Genomic DNA, 23,703 nt, shown 5'->3' with positions numbered 1-23,703 from the left:
AATGCACCAGCTAACATCTTCATTTATTTAAATCTGACTGGCAAGAAGAAGGATAGGCAGCATTATCTGAAGATTCATTAGCATGCTGGCATCAAAAACTTACACATAACTCTGCTTTCAGAGCTCCTTCTTTTTTCCTGACTGATAACACAACACTCTGCCTGTGTGTGTGTGTGTGTGTGTGTGTGTGTGTGTGTGTGTGTGTGTGTGTGTGTGTGTGTGTGTGTGTGTGTCACCAGTGAAGTTCCAGTAGTTGTCTTGAAGTCAGACTTTAAATTCAGATTCCTTTTGGGATCAAAAAGAAGCCCTCCCTGCAGAAGCAGAAGAAGAAGAAGAAAAAGAAGAAGAAGATGAAGAAAACAATTGCTCCTTGCTGGGTAATGTTCTTCTTCTCCCTCGTATTTGCCGCGTGTCTGCATTCCTTGAGCATCTGTTCTGTTATGGATCGAAAAGAATGTATTGGAAGGATCCCCAAGGTTAACTTACATAAACCATTTGCTCCCCACTGTTTGATGCTATTAATTATGCATCGTAAGTATGAATATAAATCTGAGTCGTTTTTATCATTTGCATTTTTTTATTCTCATGATAGAAGAAAAAAACACACAAAAAAGCTGGAAGATAAGCGTGCAAGACATCTCAAGAATTTGCCGCATTCATGTAAATTTTATTTGGAAGCCAAAGTAAAAAAAACAAACATCTACATGTGTCTGACATAAATCCCTGAGTGCACACGAAGCTCTGTGTGCACATGCCTGTTTTGTTACACACACACACACAGAGTGAGCCGAGCTGGACAGACTCCATAATTCACGAGTAGTTCACAGGAGACAGTCTGGCTTTGTGGAGATGTTCTGTCATCCCTTCTTGTCAACTTAACACTGCTGTCCCACAGAGCTCGTTTCCATCCCCTCCTCCTCCTCCTCCATCCTCGGCTCTTCATGTCTTCACTCCATGCTCTGTAAAATATATATTTTCTCCCCTGAGTCTGAGAGCTGATTTCTCATCTGCGAGGGGATAGGAATCCTCTCCAGAGCGGCAATTCTTTACTCCACCTGCAACAAGTGAAGCACGCACAATCCAAATCCAGCCAGCGACTCTAAAGACTTTGCCTGCCAGTTCATCATGTCAGAGTGGGGAGGGAGGGCGAGAGGTTGCTCTGAAACAACACCTGAAGGTATCACGCGGATGAACTTGGCACGACTCCACGAGCCTTTTTTTGCAAGTCAAAGACATACAACTAGAACCGCTGCAGATTAAAAGCAAAATGGGTTTGGCACACTCTGCAATCGCCATCAGTCTTATGCGGGCTTGTCAGGATATTTCAAAATAAGAGGAAGAATGAGCACCGCGATTATATTGGATTTTTCCTGCCCGTTAATGGGTTGAAATTCCTCCCCGCACTGTGTACTTTAAGATACCGTGGAGAATTCAAGGACTGTAGCAAAGCTGAATTCAAAAGCAGATTTGTAAATTTTCGTCCAAAACTCTCTCAGTCTCTTGGGAGCCTCTTAGAAAACACACACACACACACCACAAACAAACAACAAGCAATCTGCAGCCGATGAAGGATGTCAAAAACAAGAAGAGAAATTAAAAAGAGAAGCAGCAGCAGTTAAATTCTGCACTGCCACATTTCATTATTTATATCCTCCTCTCATCATGACTCCAGTGATGCTGCCGGAAGCGACAGTGTCCTTTGTCGTCGTCATTGTCGTTTTCTTAGTTTGAATATAACTAGTTAAAAAAGGCTGTCTGTCACTGGTTTCTGTAGTGGAAGCTGACCCGAGCCTGCTGGGAACTGAACTGTAGTTAATTAGTACACAAAGCCTGAGGGACAAAGAAAGTTTAAGGGAGCTGAGGGCGGATTGGAAGTGGTGGGTGAGGATTTGGGATGGGGGAGTCTTAAGTGTGTGGCACAGAGGGACTTATTGGGGGGGGGATGCTTTGTGTGTGTGGGTGTGTTCCTGTGTGGGGTACAGCAGGGGTGGGTGGAGGCGGAGGGATGAAGCAGAGGGAGCTGAGGCGCACAGACGGATGAATTGGCATCGTGAAGGGGAGCCTTGTCCCTAAGCTGAGAGCTTCTGCGAGCCAGCACACAGACACACACACACACACTCTCCCTGCTGGAGCCCGTCAAGAAACAAAAGGCCGGGTGGGTCTGGTGGGAAAGGACCTAAAAGGAGAGACTGCAAGACAGAGACTGCAAAAGGTCAAAGTATGGCATGAACTAATGAGGGCAGGCAGTTTGTCACGACGCCGCTTTGCTCTGGAGATGACACTTTGATGAGCGGTAAACTGTATCGTCTTTCTGAAAGCCTCACAGGGAAACAATTATATGTCCCAGCAGTATTTCCCAAGAGGCCTCAGTAACTCTCCCTGCACAGCCCCACTTTTATAGTAGGATTGATCAATTGATGCATTAGGTAAAGATGAACTGGGCTGATGGGACCAAGTAAAACTGTCTCATGCAGCTCAAATCACTTCTGGTTATTATTGCAGTGTATCAGCCTCAAAGGCTGCTCAATAACCCACGAGAGGCGCTCTCTATCCATTGTTATCAAAGCTCATATTGACGTCCTCCAACCAGTACGACCACAGTGCACTTAATGCCACAATTGATCGCCACTTAACGGCAATGAGCGGGGAGTCCGGGCTGGTATTACCTGCTGCCAGCGCGGACAAACACTTTGGGCCAGTGGCTGCTGGCAAACCAGCTTCCTCCTCCTCCTCCATCTCCTCCCACCTCCTCCCTCCAACCCGCCAGCTGCGTTAAACCACACGAAAACGTCCAGGTGAAAAACGGAAATGTGGATGTTTTGCCTTCAAAATAAAAGGCCCCATAGGTAAAACGCCAGTAAAGCAGGAGCTAACGCTGATCTAGCCTGTGCAGTGGTTAATTTAGCTGATGTCACTTATTAATGTTTATACCGAGAATAAAAATAATTAAACAACAACAACAAAAAAGCGGCCCCTTATTTACAAAAAGGATGTCCACAATACAGAAATGGATCAGCATATTTAATTTAACATAAATTTTACATTAGATACAACCCCTCCCACTTACCCAAGCATTACTGGGAGTACTGTGTCCACTGAGGTCGGGTTCATCCCTCCTTTCAGTCTTGAACCGGTGACAGTGATATATAAGGAAACTGTAATAAGTACTAGACCACGGAGGAATAGAAGTGGCTTAAATAAATAAAGTTTTGTGAACACAGGTTGTTGTAACTACATGATATAAAATAAACTACAAATTCAAGAATTTCTATTAGTAATAACACACCACATCACAGCTTTTGCTGCTTCTTTGACAATAATAACAAAAACAAAAATAATAATTTATTTTGTGCTATTCATTTATTATTTATTGTAGAGTGTAGTATTTTAATTATTTATCCTGCTGCTGCTTTGGGATTAATAAGGTATCTATCTATCTATTTATCGATTCATCGATTTTTATGTCTATCCAGTTGTCTTTAAAGACATGCTCTTGTTTTGAAAGTGCCTACCAGAAGCTGAGGGTTCACGGAGTCTGCCTTGACGCCACCTCGAGCTCCCAGCCCCCCTCTGTGTGTGTGTCTGTGCCCCTGTGTTGCCATTCCGACGCACATCTCTCGCAGAGGAGCAACAGCCGCACGGAGTTGGTCAGAGCGGACTTCACAGATTCCTCTGCGGGCAGAGAGCGCTTCACACTCCGGGCTTCCACCCTCTTCTCCCGCGGGGGGCAGCAGCACAGAGATGCGCCCCTGGACCGAGGCTCCGTGTCGGTAAAGTCAGAGAAAGAGACTGAGAAAAGGGCGCAGCGTAGCGGTCCTGTAAGCACCGCATCCACAACTACACTCCGGGGAGGATCTGGGGAGCTGGGTGAATGCAAACATACAGACGCGCTCGGCTACCTCTTGTTCTTTTGAGGATTTGGGTTGAATGGGGCGGCGAGAGCCCTCATCACAGCTGAAGACATGAGAATGTGGAGGGGAACAAAAAGCTCGGCTGCGGTGCTCCGTGGTTGAGTCTCCATCCATCCATCCATCCACTCCAGGTCTACACACCTTTATTCATGTTGCAAAAGCCTGGTTTATGACAATGGATTACTTGCTGTGGGTGTGCAGCCTCGTTGTCCCTGTGGTCCTGGCTGTAGAAGGTAGGTCGTTTGATATTTTTCATCACTACTTTTTTGCTCCCCGCGGATGAACAATGGGCTGTTTGTAGGCGCTATAAACTGACAGCGAACCATGTTATTGTCAGGCAGAGGGATACAAAAATCAAAAACATACAATTACACACACTGTGCCTCCTTTTCATGACAGTGTGAATCACGCTGAGGTCAGTTTGAACACCACATCAGTGATGCACGCTGTCTACACCGGAGAGATTACATGCAACACGGCATCCGTGTGTTCCGTAATTACGGCTGTAAATATAAGGCGGGCTCCTGGGCTGAGCGTCAGTCTGCAATTCATGCACACATGCATCAGAACGCCCCAGTCCGTGTGTGTGTGTGTGTGTGTGTGTGTGTGTGTGTGTGTGTGTGTGTGTGTGTGTGTGTGTGTGTGTGTGTGTGTGTATGATTACTCCCCTGTGTTTCCATTGCGGCTGAAGGACTGCCCTGTTGCTATTGTCCTTGTTGTCACACCCACGAGCCCGGTGAGGATGCCCACCTGCCCCACCTTTCTTCCCCCCCACAGCTCCACAGAGGTTAGAGACGGACTCCACGGAGGAGAAAAAGAAAGGGCTCCTCCTGTGATGCGTGCGAGAGGTGCAGACATGCTGTGGGTCCTGTTAAGCGGGGCTGCTTTAACAAGTCCCGGTGTGGCTCAATCTCTGGCCCCCGGACAATGCCGCTGGGACGCTCATGTGAAACGTTTTCAGATGACAAGTGTGAGTTAAAGGTCAGCGGCTTAACAAGTGCGCTGCGAGCCCACCCCGGAGCCCCACCTCCCCCGGGGGGAGAAGCCCACCATCGCCCACATCCCTTGCTCCCTCGCCCGTGGGCTCTTCTCTCCGAGCTGTAGCTACATTTCTCTGCTCTGCCTCGCCTCCCTCTCTCCCCTCCCCGTCCAATCTGCCTCTCCTGGACCGTGGCCAGCCCCTGATCCCTCATCAATTCTGGTGTCAGCAAGTAAATCAATGCAGCGGCAGCAGCACTCCCCGAGTCCCAGTGGGCTCTGACGCCAAAGGTGATCAGCCCCGCTTTCCCCCCTCAGCCCGACCACTAAGTGTTACTCAAAGCACGGGGGTTAACTAATGTTTGTCCTCTGAGGGTAAACATGAAGGGCAGATCATCACTCGGGTTTAAATGAGAAGTCGTGGTGATGATGGTGTGGGCGGGATTACATGTGCCTTGAACAGTGGGGTCTCTTGTTGTTGTTGGATCCACCTTGGCAACTTGAAAGTGTGCGCTTTAATTGCCAAAGTGATCAGGATGACTTATCTCCGGTTCGCGCCAGCAGATTGCAGTAAAAGCCTGGGCCAGCTGTGACGTTTTTACGTTCTAATGCTCTCATTTACAGTCGGCGTTTACTGTACTCTTTTTTTAAAAAAAACTCGTAAACGAGATGGATGAGCGCTCAGAAAGCGTTTTACAAACGCGCCCTGCAAGACTGCGGTGCAAAACGCTCGAAGGGAGGACGGGGGGGGGGGGATTTTCATATTAAAAGCGAGCCTCATTCACATTTGTTTTTCCTTCCCTACTTCCCACACGAATGTCAACAAGAATCGTTATTTGTTGACCTGTAAAAGCAGCTGCATGTGTTTAAATTAGGTCAGCAGCACAAAAAGGTGCTCATCATCAGGCGTCAAACTGAGCGTCGCACTCAGCTGTGAGCCTGTAGAGAGAGAGAGAGAGAGAGAGGTGCACTGTGAGTGAAGTTCTTATTATTAACACCTGCAGCATTTACAGATCTTCACGGCGACGACGACGATGATGATGTTTTGGGCTTTTAATATTTCATGTGTTTGCTTGTCGGCAGTGTCTTGTGTAGTACAAGGGGGAGGGGGGGGGGTCTCTTTCATGATGCGGCCGCTCGTACAAAGTGAATAAAACATCAGCGTGTGTGAGCTCCCAGAGCGCAGAGCTGTGTGGCATTTTGGCGATTATAAAAAATACAAAAAAAGGGAGAAAGAAAGAGCCTCAAATGCCACGGGGGTGGTGGTGCTCTAAAGTTCCCACTGCAGAGCATTGTTTTTTTACCCCTGGGGGCAGAACGACTCCACTGCTGCTGTAGTTTTATGGGAGAGGTGGTGGTAACGGTGGTGGAGGGGAAGAGATTTCTGGATTTGAGTTATAGCAGTTAGGGGATCTCAGAGGCATTGTAAATTTAACGGGAGAAGGGGTGGGGTGAGGAGGGGGAAGAGGTGTGGAACAAATGGGATCTTTTTCAGCGGGTTTCTGGGAGTCAGTGGTTTGATGATGATGAGGAGGAGGAGGACGTTGACACACTCCGGTGAGGAACGAAAACCGTGTTCACGCTGCAGCTTTACTGTTTCGAGCAGCACGTGAGCCCAGACTGCACAGGATTCCACGTCTTTAAGATCTCGGTAGACATATTGTCTTCCTCCTGCTCCGCATGGAGGTCAAAGGTCCACCCACTCCCCTCTTAACCCCCCCTCCCTCACATCAGCTGGGTGCAGTCCTTGCCTTCACAGAGGGGGCTTTTACAGATATGAGCTGGTCACCTTGCTGCCCCTGCTTGTTGCGCCGTGTGAGGTGAAGCCTGTTTTAAAGAGGCATGAGCTCGAGGCTGTGGTTAGCTGAGGCTGAGCGGATCTGTCTCCTGTTGCCTCTGGGTACAGGGGATAGAGGGAAGGGGAGGTGTGGGGGGTGGATCAGACACTCTGGAGACGGGCCTGCATCCACGGATCAGCAGCGAGCCGTCCAGTGCTCACTTGGCTGTGCGCCGCGAGGGCCCGCGTGTAGCCAAGCAAAGACAACAGGCGCTGATTTCACTGATTAGTCCCTCCTCTCTCTGGCTCGAGTCGTGCTAATCAGTAAAACAACCTTGTACACGAACGTGCATTCGGGCTCGACAAGTGAAGTTATTAACCGCTGTCGCTCATGCCCTTTCGCACGTAAAGCTCAGAAAACTGAGAATGCATTTGCCCTCTTCGCAAATATTACCTATTAATTATCATGCCCAGGTAAATGGGATTTCTATTGTCAACACGCAGACACACAAAAATGGAAGCAGCCACTTATTCCTCCTTAAATTAAATGATTTTTTCTTTATTGCAGAACCACTCGTATGCTTATTCCAACCTAGCAGCCTACTTTTCATTTCTGAATGTACTGTACATTAAATAAATTCTGCTTAAGCACAAATCCCACACTTAAATGTGGCCTATTATGCTAATTTCCCGCACTTTGATTTTTATTCTTGGACTGGGTTGGAGTACCTCCTAGCTTTAAAAAATCCTAATTTTCCTCTTTCTGGGTCTTGGTCCAGCTCCTTATTTTCTCAGTCTGAAACAACATGCTTTAGCTCCTTGTCCTTTAAGCCAGCATGCCTCTGATTGGCTGCCTCTGGTATACAGAAGGTTTAATAACAAGGGGGTGGGGCTTTAGTGCTAACCATATTAGGGATATTCCTTCTTGCTGACATCACACAGAGCCAAGAACCAAAAAAAGCTATCTAAGTGATTGGTTCATATAGCTCAGAGGGATTTCCTGCACATGCTCACCTCACTGAACTTTGACCGTGCTTAATGTGAGCATCTACCACTGTAACAGAATATAAAATTTAAAAAGGGTGTAAAGGAAAACATTTTAGTTCTTCTTCAGCTAATGCACGACTCCTCTTGCTCTCCATTATTTCAAAATTATCAAGTCATTATGAGTTTATGTGATTAGTGAATGCCTAATTAACCATCGTTTAGCGACGGCTAATGCACAGTTACGTCTTACATGTACACGGCTAGATTAGCTGGATCCCAGTCAGAAAGGGAAAAGCTGCTCCCATAAGTGTCTAAAATGCTGCTACGTGTCCCGAGGATCACAGATGGCGACTGATCAATCAGGGAGCATAAACTCATTACATAAACTCTTAGTGGCTGGATCCGATCACACGGGTGACCTACAGGAAATCGTGATGCATGGTTGCACTGAATCATCATGAATCATGCTTTAGATCAAACTGAGACACAGCACACCCACCCCGGTTTCAAGCTTTATGTTAAACTTGCGTGCTTCATCTTCACTGACTTTTTGCAGTCTCAAGCATTTTATTAGTGAAGCCTTATAGGATTTAACTCTCAGTTTATCGCTGCACATCAAGCGGCTGTTATCATTTACACACACATCCAACGTTACCTAGCATAAAAACGCCACATCGGGATGTCTGTTTGCTTCCCTTTAACCACGATGTGAACATAACTGTATGAAAGAGATCAGTGCAGGGGCGGATCTACAGGGGGGGCAAGGGGGGGCAAGTGTCCCCCTGCTGTGGAGCCTTCTATTAGTCCTGTACAGTAATTTAAGTTGTTTTCTGTATTTATTTATTTATGTATTTATACTGGAGAACCTTTTTGCGTCTCATTTATTGTCTCTTTGTTTTCTTAGAAGAGATAATGATACAAAAGTAGTTTTAAAGCGTTTTTTGTTGGCTTCATTAACATATAGAGGATTTTCAAATACCTTTTTAAAGAGAAATGTGCCACCCTGCCTAAACCCCCACCCCCAGGTAAAATTTCCTATATCCACCAATCACTGTGTGTCTTTCATTCTGAAGTTAGAATGAAAACTAGTGTAATCTTGCATCTCCACTGGCACACTATTGACCACCACTGAAAAGTAATCCATCCCCGTGCATGTATAGATCTATGTCCATTATCTCCCATGCTCTGAAAAAGAAGAAGAAGAAGAAGAAAAGCCGCTGTGGTTTTGCCTGAATAACACACATCGCTCATATCAGCAGCCACAGATGGACGACCGATTTAGACACCCAAATGCAACTTATTTTAGTTAGTGACACTCAAAAGCCAAGGACACACTGTGGTGTAACCACTGTCTTCAGCGGGCTCCACCGGAACAAAGCCACCAAGTGCTACTGTTGCTCCACACAGGACACGCTATTTGTTTTAGCCTCTCACACCCTTCTCCGGCGCTGTTATCAACAACTTGTGAGCAAATGGTGCACAGCGGGAGTTGTGTCATTGAGTCTCCGTGAAGAAAAGTATAATTGTTTCAGTAATTAGCAGCAGGGGAACAATGGGAGCCTGCACGGCCACACAGCTGTAAGAGTGAGTGAGGTATCAGATGAACTCAGCAGATCACCCCCACTCAGGTAAACGTGTGATTGACAGCCAGACGACAGAGCTCATTGATCCTGCTGTTTATTCTCAACTTCTCCTCCCCCCCCTGTAAACAGCCAGGTGACGTAAGCATCTGCTCACCTGAGAGAGGTCACAGTTTTTTGTGTTTTTGCCTCAGAGAACAATATATTCCTGCTCATGTGACCCCCCCCCCCCCCCCCCCCCCCCCCCGCTTCAATTCCCCTGGGATATTTCCCCTCTGACGAAAACCCTGAACAGGCTTTGTTCTTTTAGTCCACAAGTGAATATTTGAAAGAAGTGCATCTGTGGGTGCCAAACGCAGAGAAAGCCTTAATTAGGCAGCAGCACAGATATGCCACGATTGTCAGAGCTTTCAAAAAACTGAACGCATGTGGGTGGAGGTTATGGAGCGAGGGGTGTGTGTGTCATTTTTACCTGCATCCGTTTCTGGAGAACAGAGAACTGTGTGTGTGTGTGTGTGTGTGTGTGGTCTTTAAAGTGTTGCAACACTTTTTGTTTTGTTTTTATCCTTCTTCACACCATTTAATTCCCAGTTTGTGAACCTTACTCCTACTCTTAATTTGCAGAAACCCTTATGGACAGTCGGTGGGCTACCACAGAGCTGGCTTGGACCACATTCCCAGAGAGTGGGGTGAGTTTGCGCATGTGTTTAGCTTAGTTGTGTTTTTTTCTCCTGGCTTTTTAACAGCATTTGTTCCATTTGCTTGTTAATAGAGCCCAGTCTGACTTGAACAGCACACCTCCTGCTGCTTTATGGCTTTGTTTTTGCAGTGTATGTTTGCTTTCTCGGATTCTATAAAGCAAATGAGAAGCACACTGTGAGACATTGTGTGGAGGATATCAAAGATTTTCAGACCACATGAAAAGATCAGCAAAGGAATATCTCTTTTGTGCTTTTTGTGCATATTGCACTTTAAACATACTAATGAGCAAGCGCACAAACAGGAGTCAAATCCCCGCCACGTTTAAGGACTATTAGCTAGACTTTACCTTGAATGTCTCCCTAGGATAGAGTAGCCTGATAACTGAAAGCATGTGTCTTTTATAATGTGGGCCCAAGAGCGCATTACAGACAGAAATTAAGGTTTTCAGCTGATACCCCCTATAGGAATTGTGAGAAAATAAAACAACATGAATTTGACCCCAGGGCTAACAGCCTGACAGACCTCCCCCACACTCGGCCAGTGTAATTTGTCTTCGCTACATGAGCGCAAAGTCAGTCAATGGAAATGGTGGGTTTCCATGGAAACGATCTCCGGCAGCCCCGGCTCCCTTCTTCCCCCCCCCAACCAAACAAGGGCCGGCTCTGAAATGTCCCAGCATCCATGAAGTCATATGTCACGACTGGCGAGGCAGCCCCTCTCCTCACGCCTGACAAGCCCATACGTTCAAGGAGGCCCGGCAATTATCATATTTGTCAGGTAGTGCATCAGCGGGGTTGCCGGTGATTTACGACGCCTAATGCTGACTCTTGGGCTCATCGTTTGGGGATAAATTGCACGCGGGGAGCTCAGAGACGTGAGATGAGTTATGCATTATTTTCCTCCGGTTGAAATAATCAATTTCTGGAACGCTCATTTGTTATGGAAACGAAGCATTCAGTCCGACGTGGAATTAGAGGGTGGGGCGGCGGTGGTGGGGAATCAAAACAATTGACTTCTCACAAGGTTATTTCCTAATGGACTAAATTTATTGACCCACCGATACATTTATCATAGCTGCTAATGTTAGTTACCATATAGAGACGCAACTGTTAACAACACATAAAGCCATAGTTGGTGCCCGTGTCACACCGGGCCCCTAAATCACTATTTCTACAGCAAGACATCAGACTCGCAGGGACACAAACCGAAGCAGATGCAAATATGTGCTCCTGTATTGTGTGTGTAGGCATAAGAGGATATATATGAGTCCATGTAACCTGAAATGCTCCAGAGTGCTGCCATAGTGCAATCACACTGAAAGCATTGCATTTAGATGGCCGTTTTAATAAATAACTCACTGTTTGCATTATACATATATGGAGGAGAGGAGGTGGTGGTGGTGGTGGGGGGGGTTACAGAAACCGAGTCTTCCTTCGGGGCTGTTTCGATTGCAGCGCAACAGACATCGATGCGAGCGCTGCCTTCTATAGGTGTGTCTGCACCTTGTTTAATAGCTACTGAAGTTGAGCTTTGACGGAGCCCCGCAAGTGACTGATTTGCTGATGATGATCTGAGCTGCGACACACGATCGGTATCAGAACTCGTCAAACAGCCATAATGTGTGAAATTTGTTTTAATGGGAAAATGTTTCCATTGAAAGTCCATCATAATTAGAATTTTCTGAATGATTCATGCAATTAGAAGCTTTTTAGCTGCAAATTATTCTGCACAGGCCACGTGTACGCGCACACGCACGTCGTGGGAATGTGTGTTGGTGTGCACGTGTTGTATATTCGTGCAACCATGTTTATGCCAGACATCACTTAGCTGTTTTCAACATTCTCTATGGGTGAACAGTTTGCATTAGGATGCACTGCATTTAACATTATTTAATATTAATTATCAGCGTATTAAAAATTGAGCTTCTGCCGCAGCTCGGTCGGTGCTGAGCGAGAAATGGAACTGTTTTTGCGTTGAGAGAAAGCATTAGATAATCACGGGGATTTTTTTCTCCTCATTTAATTCTTAAAGCCGTTCTGCTCCTTTCTGCACAGTATTTACAGTCATTACCTCCCCTCATCGCAGTGTCTCCGTGTTGTCTCCACAGTGGGAGGAGGTCAGCGGATACGATGACTCCATGAGCCCAATCAGAACCTACCAGGTGTGCAATGTCAAACAGCCCAGCCAGAACAACTGGCTGAGGACGGACTATATACCCCGCAAGGGCGTGCTTCGCGTCTACGTGGAGCTCAAGTTCTCCGTCCGCGATTGTGCAAGCATCCCCAACATCCCAGGCTCCTGCAAAGAGACCTTTAATCTGTTTTACTATGAGTCAGATGGGGACATGGCCACGGACACCAGCCCTCTGTGGAGGGAGAACCCCTACGTGAAGGTGGATACTATTGCCCCAGATGAGAGTTTCTCTCTGCTGGAAGCGGGAAGGATCAACACCAAAGTGCGCAGCTTTGGCCCCCTCTCCAAGGCAGGCTTCTACCTGGCCTTCCAGGACCTGGGAGCCTGCATGTCTCTAATCTCAGTCAGGGTTTTCTTCAAGAAGTGCTCCACCACCATTGCCAACTTTGCCGTCTTCCCCGAGACCGCTACGGGAGCAGAAGCCACCTCCTTGGTGATTGCCCCGGGGGCCTGCGTGAACAACGCCATGGAGCTGTCCGTGCCGCTGAAGCTGTACTGCAACGGGGACGGCGAGTGGATGGTTCCCGTGGGCTCGTGCACCTGCAACGCCGGCTTTGAACCTTCCGCAGACAGCACTCAGTGCCAGGGTACGTGTATTTAACAGACATTTTGACTTTTATTTAACCAAAGCTCCTTTATATGCTCGGCGCAAGTCACCTCAGTCTGTGCCCTCTTCCCTGCATTTATTGTGTGGCTCCTGAAAGAGGGGGTGGGTGAAGGAGGGTGGAGGAGAGTATGAATTAATGAGCTGTTGTAGAGAGGAGCCGCATACAAATATTGTGCGGGCAGGACAGGAGGGAGAGAAAGATAGCGGGAAGGCACAGAAACAGAAAGGCAAGGAAAATGCGCATAATAGAGGCGGAGAGATATTAACAGAGAAAAGGGAGATAGCACGATGTACAGTAAAAAGGGTTGAATGTGCCCAAAAAAAGAAAACGGGACAGAAAATGAAAAGGGAGGGAAGGTGCAGAGAAGTCAAAGACAGACAAGCAAGGCTTCCTCTCACCTGGGTGTGAGAAATGTTGTCTAACATTGGCTGAGAGCTCATTCGTTGCCATTTGGCTGCTCAAGGTTAAAAGCTTGCCGCCAGCGCCTGATAAAAAGCTCTCCAGGGCCTCAGCCAGCGGTTGTGATGAGGAAGTGTAATTTCCTCCGCGGCCTCCTGTTAGTTAATCTACAGGCGGCCACACTCATTAACACCATTCAGACCAACGTGAGCCAACACTGCCACGCTAACATTAATCACTCAGACATTTCATTTCTTACCTCAGTCTTGCCTCTCGCTCACAGCCAAACACGGGATGAGATGGAGAGGAGGGGGAGGCGAAGAAGAGAAAAGAAGAGGGGGATGAGGCACAATAAGAGCGGGGAGAGGGAAACATTAAGTGTATCAAAAACTGGAAAATCATGGTGCCCTCCAAAGAGGTTAATGGATTGGAGAAAAGAGCGCCGGGTGATTCAGCACCCTCTCGAAAAGGAGTGGGGGAAAACAAACAAATAAGAGAAGATGACAATGCAGCCCTTAACACGAAAAAGAATAAATCAGATCACAGACTGTAGAGCCTTAAGGTCTCTTCGGATTGTGAAAGTGTAAAAAAAAACACACATTTTCGTCTCGTCTTTGGCTTTTTATTGCACAGCGCCGTTGCGGTGTCATTAGCTGCGCTGATTTTTCCTAAAAGTGTCATTGTTGGGGAATTAGGGTGGAACTTGAGTTCAAAACGAGAGACCACTTAACCCAACTAGTTAATCAGACTCTCCCTCCTGTCGGAGCCCTCATGCTGACACGACAGATGTTTGCCAGAGACCGCCACTTTTACAGCACCGGTTAGGAATGTGGCAAACAGTAAAACAAGGGGGGCTGATATATCCGGACCTTTTGCTGCTAATCCCCTTTATCTGAATCCTTCTTTAGTCTCGGCTTATGCTGGTTTTATCCTTAAGACTTGATATCACGCAACCTTCAGCGTGACGCTCTGGAATTCAAACGAATCGCTTTGGACACATCGTGTGAGATAACCGTACTTTTCGTATGCTTTCCTAATAACTCCGCTCGGCTAATTCGCGTCTGCTCTGATCATTCGGATTGATTTATTGGCTTATTACGGAGCCGTTCCACATGCGCGTGGAGGCCTTGTTTGTATTCCGCGGCGCGGATTCGGAGAACCGAGGACTGAGCAGACACTGATTGATGGGTTTAGGGTGTATCCCTTTTCTCAGAAGCATTCTCCATCCCTGTTTGTCTGACAACAGCAATCTCCTGTCAGCAGTCGGTCTTCATCTTTATCCTCCTTTTTCCTTCTCTTCAACATGAAACTTTGCTGTCATCCCGACTCTCTTTTTAGGGAGATTAATGTCACCTAGCCGAGAGAGTGAAAATGAAAGAGTAGATGCAAATGTATAGATAAGCCCTCGTGCTTAAGTGTTCGTCATTTCTCACGTACGTATCAGCGCTTCCTCCATAAATATTGAGCTTTGCTGCTACTTCACAGGTACTTTGTTCTCTGACAGATGTGACAGCCCCTGGTCTTGTAGATAAGACAGCCCAGCATGTTTTTTTTGTTTTTTTTGTTCCTTTATTTACTTATTTAGATAGATCTATATATATTTTTTTTGCTTTTGTTCTTATTGTCCTTTTCATTTTTCTCGCCCACTCATCCAGCGTGCATCCCCGGGACCTTCAAATCCAAATTCGGAGAGGGATTTTGCGCTCCCTGCCCAGCCAACAGCCGCACCAGTGCACGAGGAGCCAGTATCTGTCCGTGCCAGAATGGCTTCTACCGCGCTGACAGTGACCCCCCTGACTCCGCCTGCACCAGTAAGTCACTCTCCGCTGCACAGACTGGAAAAATAGTCTGAATTTGGAATATCTTTGGTGCTCGTTGTGACTTGTTTGTAGGGGCTTCATTTTAATCTGTTCATACCAAAAAGAGAAGTAGTGATTGTGCCCAATACACTAGTGCTCCCTGTGGGGTGTAAATCTTTCACTCTGATGAAAGTGTCACTTCATCGGAACAATGTATGTAAATAGGCTTAAAGCCAGCTTGGGGGAAGATGCTAGGATGTTGCCGTTTTCGCTGCTGTGTGCTTCTGCACACTCTGTCACTTTTTAGATTGATGCTGCTTGAAATGATTACATTTTTGGGTTCTGTTTTAGCAGAACGGCACACGAAACTGCACAGCTTGTCTGCACACTTCAGTGTCGATTTGTCATGATTGTAGGAGTGGACTATGTTAACATGTTTTTTTCTCAAATCACGTGATTGTGTTTGGTTTTAGTTGGTGGTTATCACCACAGCAGAAAGAGAAATGGTGAAGCCAGTTAAAGGTTTTGCCAGTTTCCTGCAGCCAAACCTGATCAAGCTGCAGGTTGTTTGCAGACAACTCGGGGTCTCCCATGATAACCACTTCCGGTTGCAGCACTGGTTTCACTTAGCAGCAGCCAGCAACCTCCAGCAAACACTTTGGCAACCTGTCGGGTTGCATTTTTCCTTAACCGAACCGCCTCTATCACCCAGTGCTAGGGCTTGTTCTGCCTTCACGACAAATCCCAGTGCTGGGTTTCAAACATGATTACATCAAGAGACCCATTTACAGCGCAACACCCTGCTTTGTGACAAGATTTTTAAAAATCTGAGAAACATATTCTTTGTTTTTTAAATCTTCCACTGGCATGGAAAGAGGACTTTAATTGCTGCTGAACTGCAGTGTGTTCAGATTTCTCGTGACGCAGGAGTTGTCCACTGTGCTGTGCACGATACAACCACCAGTCAGGAGAAGAAAAACGTATATTTAATGACCGATAGTGAAGTGGTTTCTGGATGCTGCTGGCAGTCGATGAGTAAAATTGCAAGTTGCAAACATTGATGCTGCACCAAAAACCTCCTTATGCTTGCTGAAGTCAGTCGCCAGCAGCTCGCTCCTAGTTTACATGGAAGGCATTGAAAAGTTCAGTGTTAACCAGAAACAGAAGAACGTTCATCATCATCATCAAAGTAAAAGTTGTGCTCAGCGTTGCAGCTGAGGCCTTTTAAAAGGTGCAACTTTTACTTTGAAGGTAAACAGCTTCTGTTTCACGTTGCATTTGTCACCGTTTTAAATGCTGCTTTGGAAATAGGAGACAAGTTGGCATCCTCTATGCAAACTAAAGGTGACTGCAGCAGTCTGCTAGTGACCAAAGCATTCGCCTAGAGGTTTTCGCCAGCTGCTTGAGGAAGACATTTTTCCTAGTGATCAATGGTTCAGGGGGTCATTGAACAGTCTCTAATCCCGTGTGACTGAGACGTTATCAGTTTCACAGCGCCTTCCAGCAACCATTCGCCAAGATGGTTGCTGGTTTAATAGGAATGTTAGACTGGGTTTTTCACATGTCTTAAATGGCAGATGATTTATCGCATGGTTAGCAGTCATGTGACCACAAAGTCTTCATAGTTGGAGTGGGAACATAAGGGCGGAGCCATTGGGGGAAACACAAATGGAACAAGAGCTGGGTTACTTTTGGGGCTCTTCTTTATGCACCAGGCAAGCAATATGTATTCAAGTTAGTGGGGATGATCTTTATTCAGTTCTCCCTCAATAAAATTGAAATAGTAACAGGACCAACTCACTTTCTGAGTGGAAAGTAGCAGCAGGTGGGCCTACCTTGGTAGGGATGTAGTAGAATAGTAAAGCAACATAATGTTACGTGCTGAAATTATGAAAAAAGAATGTGTCAACAACGTACAGGTCGATAAAAAGCTCCACTTGGTAACGCGTCAGTAAAATCGTCAGGGCTCTCAAATGTCAAACATTTTCTCTTTCTAGGCTCTGAAGCCGAATACACAATGCTCAAAACTCAGTTTGACATTAAAATGGCAAACACGCGTCTGTCAGCGTTTCAAATTTAACGGTAGTTTGGTGGTAAGTAATCGGGTCTGGTGCTGACCGCGGTGTCGGTGCCTGTTCTGCATGGAAGGGCCTCGGAGAGGAGCCGCAGCCCCAGTCGTGCTAATGGAGAGCGACATGTGCTGCCTTGACCGTGTAAAGTCAGGCCCCAGGGGCCTTTCGCTACGTTAAGTGACACACACGGCTCGCAACTGTCTCCCCCAGATCCTCGTCACAGGAACACTGTGGACTCTGACACCGACCAGTGTGTGCAGACAGGCGGGCAGGGACACAAACACCGCCTTCGACTAAACATGCAAACACACACAAACACACAGGCCTGACAGTTCTGTCCCTGCGGTCTGTCAGGGCTTGTGCCAGGCAGCCTGCGCTTTGTGTTGGAAGCTGTGTGCGTTGCACAAGAGAGGCTCAGCCAGTCAATGGCCGGCAGCTTGGACTCAGCGTGTGTTTTAGATGGGTGTCCAATTAAAAGAGCCTCCACTCTGAACTGTGCCTGCCTAATTAGAAAGGACAGGGTGAGTGAAACCCAGCTCAGGGCGAGCTGGCTGAGCTGAAGTCCGTGAACAGGCGGTTTCAGAGCTGATAGCTTGAGAGAGCCCCCCCCCCCCCTTCGCTCTCTTTCTGCTGTGAGACAGGTTAGACTTTCTTCTGCTGGAAGCTTAGAGGCAGAGAGCTTCTCTTCTCTCCCTGTAACAGGATGAAAAGCACGTCTGTTGAACCAATCTGTGTTGCCTCCCTCCTGGTTTATCATACTTTATCCAGGTTTTAAAGGCTCTTGACTCAAAAACGTAGCACTGCTTATTGAATTGCGGTGGCCTTGGGTCATACTGGCACGAGAACATGAATTTCTATCAAGAGTAGATTAGCTAAGTTCCATAAGCACCGAGAGTGTGGTTATACATAGGAATGGACTACAGGGCTGCTGGTTTTCTGTTTGTGTTCTCTTAACATGTTGTCTGTTTCAGTACACTTAGCAGCACATCTTCTTCCTGAGATATTAAAGGATTTTTACACCACTGGGGAGGATAATGCCAGCATTGCATAGGGAGCATGACTAAAGCCTCACTGTGTGTTTTTATTCTCTGCCTGCCCACCTGTTTTAACACCTACGTGCGCGTCTGTGTTTGTGCAGCGATCCCCTCGGCGCCTCGCAACGTCATATCCAGCGTGAACGAGACCTCTCTGTCCTTGGAGTGGGAGGAGCCCGAGGACACGGGTGGGCGGAGTGACCTCGTCTATAACGTCGTGTGCAAGAAATGCCTCCGAGACCGGAGCCCGTGCACGCGCTGCGATGACAACGTGGACATCGCTCCACGCCGGCTGGGGCTGAGGCAGAGGAAGGTGGTGGTGAGGAACCTGCAGGCTCACACCCGCTACAGCTTCGAGGTGCAAGCTGTCAACGGGGTTTCCGGGAAAAACACAACCCCACCCAGATACTCCATAGTCAACATCACCACCAACCAAGCCGGTTAGTAGAACATCTGTCAGTGACACTGGATGTTTCCACAAGTTCATTCATAGAGTAGCTCCAATCAATACCACTTAGCATCACGATGAAACAGGCTGGTTAGTGAATCCCACGTTCAGTCAATGTCTATGAGTGTCTTAATGAGCTTTTAGGATACAGAGCGGTGCTAACACCAAGAGTAAACATTGCTGAACAAGCTCATTGAAAGCGACAGATGGACAGACTGAGCAGGAGCTCAGCCTTTCTGAGGGTGTTACAGGAAAAGGCAGATAAAATGTAAAATGTACACTATATCGCCAGTGTCAGCATTCAGCCCACTGTCAACCAGGCGTCTTACGTTACATCACTGCCAATGTCACCTTTCAGCATCTCCACTTAATATTTGCAGTGTCATCATCAACCAAACTGCTGAGCGCTTTTCACACGCTGTAATTACTTTCCCAGTTAACCTGCGCTTAATCCACCTTACTGCAGTTTATGGGCCCAGGACAATGGCTGTCAGTTGAGTCTTCTTCAGGCCTCACAAATCAATAAACTGCAGAGCGGTGAAGGTGAATTGCGTCCCACTGTTCTTTAACCGTTCAGGTTGAAGAATTTTGAATAATAATTATCTTACTTGGATGGTTTGTGACTTCAGAAGAGGAAAAATCTTGGCAACTTACTGTGAGGACCCGCCAACTTGGATATGAACACACTTTCCAGTACCAGTGTAATAATATACTGTTCTCTCTGATGTCCACCCACAGCACCTTCAGCAGTGCCAACTGTCCATCTAATGCGCTCCACCTCAGACACGCTCAGCCTGTCGTGGCTGCCCCCGGAGAAACCCAATGGAGTCATCCTGGACTATGAGATTAAATACCACGAGAGGGTAAGCTCTGCCTTTATAGCTGCTGCCTTATGTAGGTCATAGTGGGTGTCTTATTTACTCTGACCAAGATTATATTTTGGACACTGGTGTAATGCTGCGATGGAGGTGGACGTTTATATTATAAGCGTTTATGCAAACTCAGCAACTGGTTGTGGAGATGCTGCATCGCTTGCATCGATCAAATTCCCTAGGGCCATTTTATAAACTCGGATGGCTAAACATCCGAGTATACTGCCACCCCTATATTAAAAGAATAAAGCTCTGCAATGGCTCTGCTAAGTCCAGCGTTTGGTACCAGGCCCATTATTTTTTAAAGCTTTACAGGCAAAAACACCACGGAGCGTTTCTAAGCCTGACAGGGAGAATTTCATGAATATTTCACAGCAGCATCATCTCTCTGTCGTTTAAACCTCCATCTCTGCAATTGTCATGCAAATGTTAGAATTACTCCATTCATGTACACAAAGTGATTTGCATGCATTTGATTAGCTTTGCTGGATGACTTCACATTCAATTGTGGGAAAAGTTGAGGCAGGTCCAATATTTTTCTGGACGGCTCTGAATGTAGAAATGATTGAGCTTCAGAACTTTAATATGCATAGGAATAAATCTTTAGTTAAAAAAAGGATCCAGTAGGTGCTAGGAGTGTTAGCCATAGTTAGCATATTACTTAGTGAGCCGCTGTGCATCAATAAACTAAATCTGTGATTTAAAAGTGTCATTTCTAAAGTGCAGCTTTTATTTTTTTTCTGTGCTAATGCTGAACACTGCCTTCGCCCTTCAGTTAGAGTAAATACTAAACTGTATTGTAACAGAAGCTCAGTTAGAGCTGTGAACTTCATCTGTGGCGTTTGCTAGCAATAGCTAGTTTGCTAATAGTAGCACCATTAGCCACAGTAGCAGGTTTTTTTGGTTAAACTGGAAAATTTCAAACAATGAATTAAAGATGTGTGCTGCCTGTTATTTTTTGTTCAGCAAGATAATCTGTATAAATGAACACACCTTTTATTATTTTTTTAAGCAAAAATTGAATTAGTTAATGTTATAAACATACTACCACTAATCTCCTGTGTTAAAACATTTCGAGTTTCACTTGTTGGTAGATGTTTACTCTCAGATATGTCATGGGTGTAGCACCGTGATGTTACTTGTTTGTCTTGTGCTCCACTACAGGTTACAGAATACATGCCCCAGAATGTATTTTGTAACGTATTCCGTTACGTTCCTCAATGAAAGTAACGTATTCTGAATACTTTGGATTACTTTATATATTATCAAACTTTTTACAACTACATGAATGTACTATTGCTGTGTGATTTATTACTATTACTGAAGGTTACTTGCCATACCAATACCAACTAGATTTTTAAATCGTGATATAAAATGAGTAACAGTAGGGTGGACATTAGGTAAGGCTGCACTTTTTGCTGCGATCTTGTATTGAAAACTATTCCACGCGTATATAAAAAAGGTCCGCGGCTCCGAACCGTAGTAAAGGCACCTCTGGCTAATACTTCGGATTCCGTGTCGGGCTCGTAGCCGAGAAATAGCTTTACTTTGTTGTCCGGATATACTTTCTAGCAAGAGAGAGGCGTTGCAAGGCTGCTCCAACGGAATTTATTGTTTCGCAGAAAAACACGAACACAGTGTACATTCGAGTCTTAATAGCTTACTTACAACTGGGTTACACTGCCCATGAGGCTACATTCTTTAGGGCTATGCCTGTAACACTCTGCCTATTGCCTTCATGTTAAATAATTTTTTGAACAATAATTTTTAAAAATATTTTTTTTAACATCATTATGCGGGCTGCAAGTAGAGGTGACATGTGCTGCGAGATTGAGACCCAGGCATTAGAGCCTCTGCGTGTTTTGTTTGGGTTTTCACCGGCGTGAAATGACCAGAAATAGAGAGAGGGGACAAAAACAGAGAGAGGACAGCCTAACATATGAAACAAGAAAAGACCGCAGTTTAATCCATTTACTTCAACAAAGTAACTGTATTCTGAATACCACCTTTTTAAACGGTAACTGTAACGGAATACAGTTACTCATATTTTGTATTATACTTTATGCCGGTACATGTATTCCGTTGTTGGGGTAGTAGTGTATTACTCATGACTCATTACATTTCTTAAAAGTAATGCTTTGTGCTATCTAATTACTTGTTGGAGAAAGTAATTTGTTACACTACTTAAACCTGCTACATTAATCCATGTAATAACTTAAAATGCATTATCACATAATTACCACATAAAAACCCGAGGCTACACCTCCATACAGCAACACAAATCCCCATCCTAATGAAGAGACATTAACTTTCTATTAGTTTTTATGCATGAACAAGAAACTAACACCACAAAGCAAAGTTGAAACCTAACCCTAAGAGACTTTAAAGGGATCTCCACAATTGCTACTTTAGAATTATCTATAAGGAGATATCAAGGCTAGAGTGCTGGAAACCCGAATGCTCATCACCGCCTTTGTTACCTGTTGAAGTTCAGGGTCTGGCTGCTGGGCTGTGATCAGCACTTACTCAGCTTTAACATCATTATGGGTTCTTGGCTAGCTTTGTGTTAGCTTACTCTCTGTGCACACACTTCCAAGGAGTCGATGTTGTGTTAGCGTTTGTTGCTGTCTGGGTTACAGTTTGCATTTCACCATCACGATGTTGTCGCTTCATGCAATAAAAAATTTAATTAAAAAATTAATGCCCATACAGGGAGTGCAGAATTATTAGGCAAGTTGTATTTTTGAGGAATAATGTTATTATTGAACAACAACCATGTTCTCAATGAACCCAAAAAACTCATTAATATCAAAGCTGAATGTTTTTGGAAGTAGTTTTTAGTTTGTTTTTAATTTTAGCTATTTTAGGGGGATATCTGTGTGTGCAGGTGACTATTACTGTGCATAATTATTAGGCAACTTAACAAAAAACAAATATATACCCATTTCAATTATTTATTTTTACCAGTGACACCAATATAACATCTCCACATTCACAAATATACATTTCTGACATTCAAAAACAAATCAGCGACCAATATAGCCACCTTTCTTTGCAAGGACACTCAAAAGCCTGCCATCCATGGATTCTGTCAGTGTTTTGATCTGTTCACCATCAACATTGCGTGCAGCAGCAACCACAGCCTCCCAGACACTGTTCAGAGAGGTGTACTGTTTTCCCTCCTTGTAAATCTCACATTTGATGATGGACCACAGGTTCTCAATGGGGTTCAGATCAGGTGAACAAGGAGGCCATGTCATTAGTTTTTCTTCTTTTATACCCTTTCTTGCCAGCCACGCTGTGGAGTACTTGGACGCGTGTGATGGAGCATTGTCCTGCATGAAAATCATGTTTTTCTTGAAGGATGCAGACTTCTTCCTGTACCACTGCTTGAAGAAGGTGTCTTCCAGAAACTGGCAGTAGGACTGGGAGTTGAGCTTGACTCCATCCTCAACTCGAAAAGGCCCCACAAGCTCATCTTTGATGATACCAGCCCAAACCAGTACTCCACCTCCACCTTGCTGGCGTCTGAGTCGGACTGGAGCTCTCTGCCCTTTACCAATCCAGCCACGGGCCCATCCATCTGGCCCATCAAGACTCACTCTCATGTCATCAGTCCATAAAACCTTAGAAAAATCAGTCTTGAGATATTTCTTGGCCCAGTCTTGACGTTTCAGCTTGTGTGTCTTGTTCAGTGGTGGTCGTCTTTCAGCCTTTCTTACCTTGGCCATGTCTCTGAGTATTGCACACCTTGTGCTTTTGGGCACTCCAGTGATGTTGCAGCTCTGAAATATGGCCAAACTGGTGGCAAGTGGCATCTTGGCAGCTGCACGCTTGACTTTTCTCAGTTCATGGGCAGTTATTTTGCGCCTTGGTTTTTCCACACGCTTCTTGCGACCCTGTTGACTATTTTGAATAAAACGCTTGATTGGTCGATGATCACGCTTCAGAAGCTTTGCAATTTTGAGACTGCTGCATCCCTCTGCAAGATATCTCACTATTTTTGACTTTTCTGAGCCTGTCAAGTCCTTCTTTTGACCCATTTTGCCAAAGGAAAGGACGTTGCCTAATAATTATGCACACCTGATATAGGGTGTTGATGTCATTAGACCACACCCCTTCTCATTACAGAGATGCACATCACCTAATATGCTTAATTGGTAGTAGGCTTTCAAGCCTATACAGCTTGGAGTAAGACAACATGCATGAAGAGGATGATGTGGACAAAATACTCATTTGCCTAATAATTCTGCACTCCCTGTATGTTCAGTCCTCAAAAGCTGTAAACCGCTAGTTACCTCTTCTCTTAACAGTAACTGACGTAGATTTCTTACTGAAACATA

The 23,703-nt window shown here is 45.7% G+C and overlaps 1 protein-coding gene across 1 annotated transcript in view; it reads left to right on the top strand.

Annotated features, from left to right (window-relative positions):
* Positions 1 to 3,594: 3,594 nt before the first annotated feature.
* ephb3a (eph receptor B3a) overlaps positions 3,595 to 23,703 on the top strand; it is a 38,472-nt gene continuing 18,363 nt past the window's right edge. The window contains exons 1-6 of the mRNA XM_085253320.1: positions 3,595 to 4,144; positions 9,858 to 9,922; positions 12,043 to 12,715; positions 14,791 to 14,946; positions 18,145 to 18,480; positions 19,227 to 19,351. Coding sequence (XP_085109446.1) covers positions 4,081 to 4,144; positions 9,858 to 9,922; positions 12,043 to 12,715; positions 14,791 to 14,946; positions 18,145 to 18,480; positions 19,227 to 19,351 — 1,419 coding nt within the window. The 5' untranslated portion in view covers positions 3,595 to 4,080. The remainder of the gene's footprint in view (positions 4,145 to 9,857; positions 9,923 to 12,042; positions 12,716 to 14,790; positions 14,947 to 18,144; positions 18,481 to 19,226; positions 19,352 to 23,703) is intronic.

Source organism: Mchenga conophoros, linkage group LG18 (genome assembly GCF_057382185.1).
Source record: "Mchenga conophoros isolate Kocher_MC1m ecotype Shallow Benthic linkage group LG18, M_conophoros_male_GT1.1, whole genome shotgun sequence".
In the NCBI taxonomy this organism is placed as follows: Eukaryota; Metazoa; Chordata; class Actinopteri; order Cichliformes; family Cichlidae; genus Mchenga; species Mchenga conophoros.
Note: the sequence above shows the minus strand (reverse complement) of the source record. Positions and strands in the feature narration are given on the sequence as shown.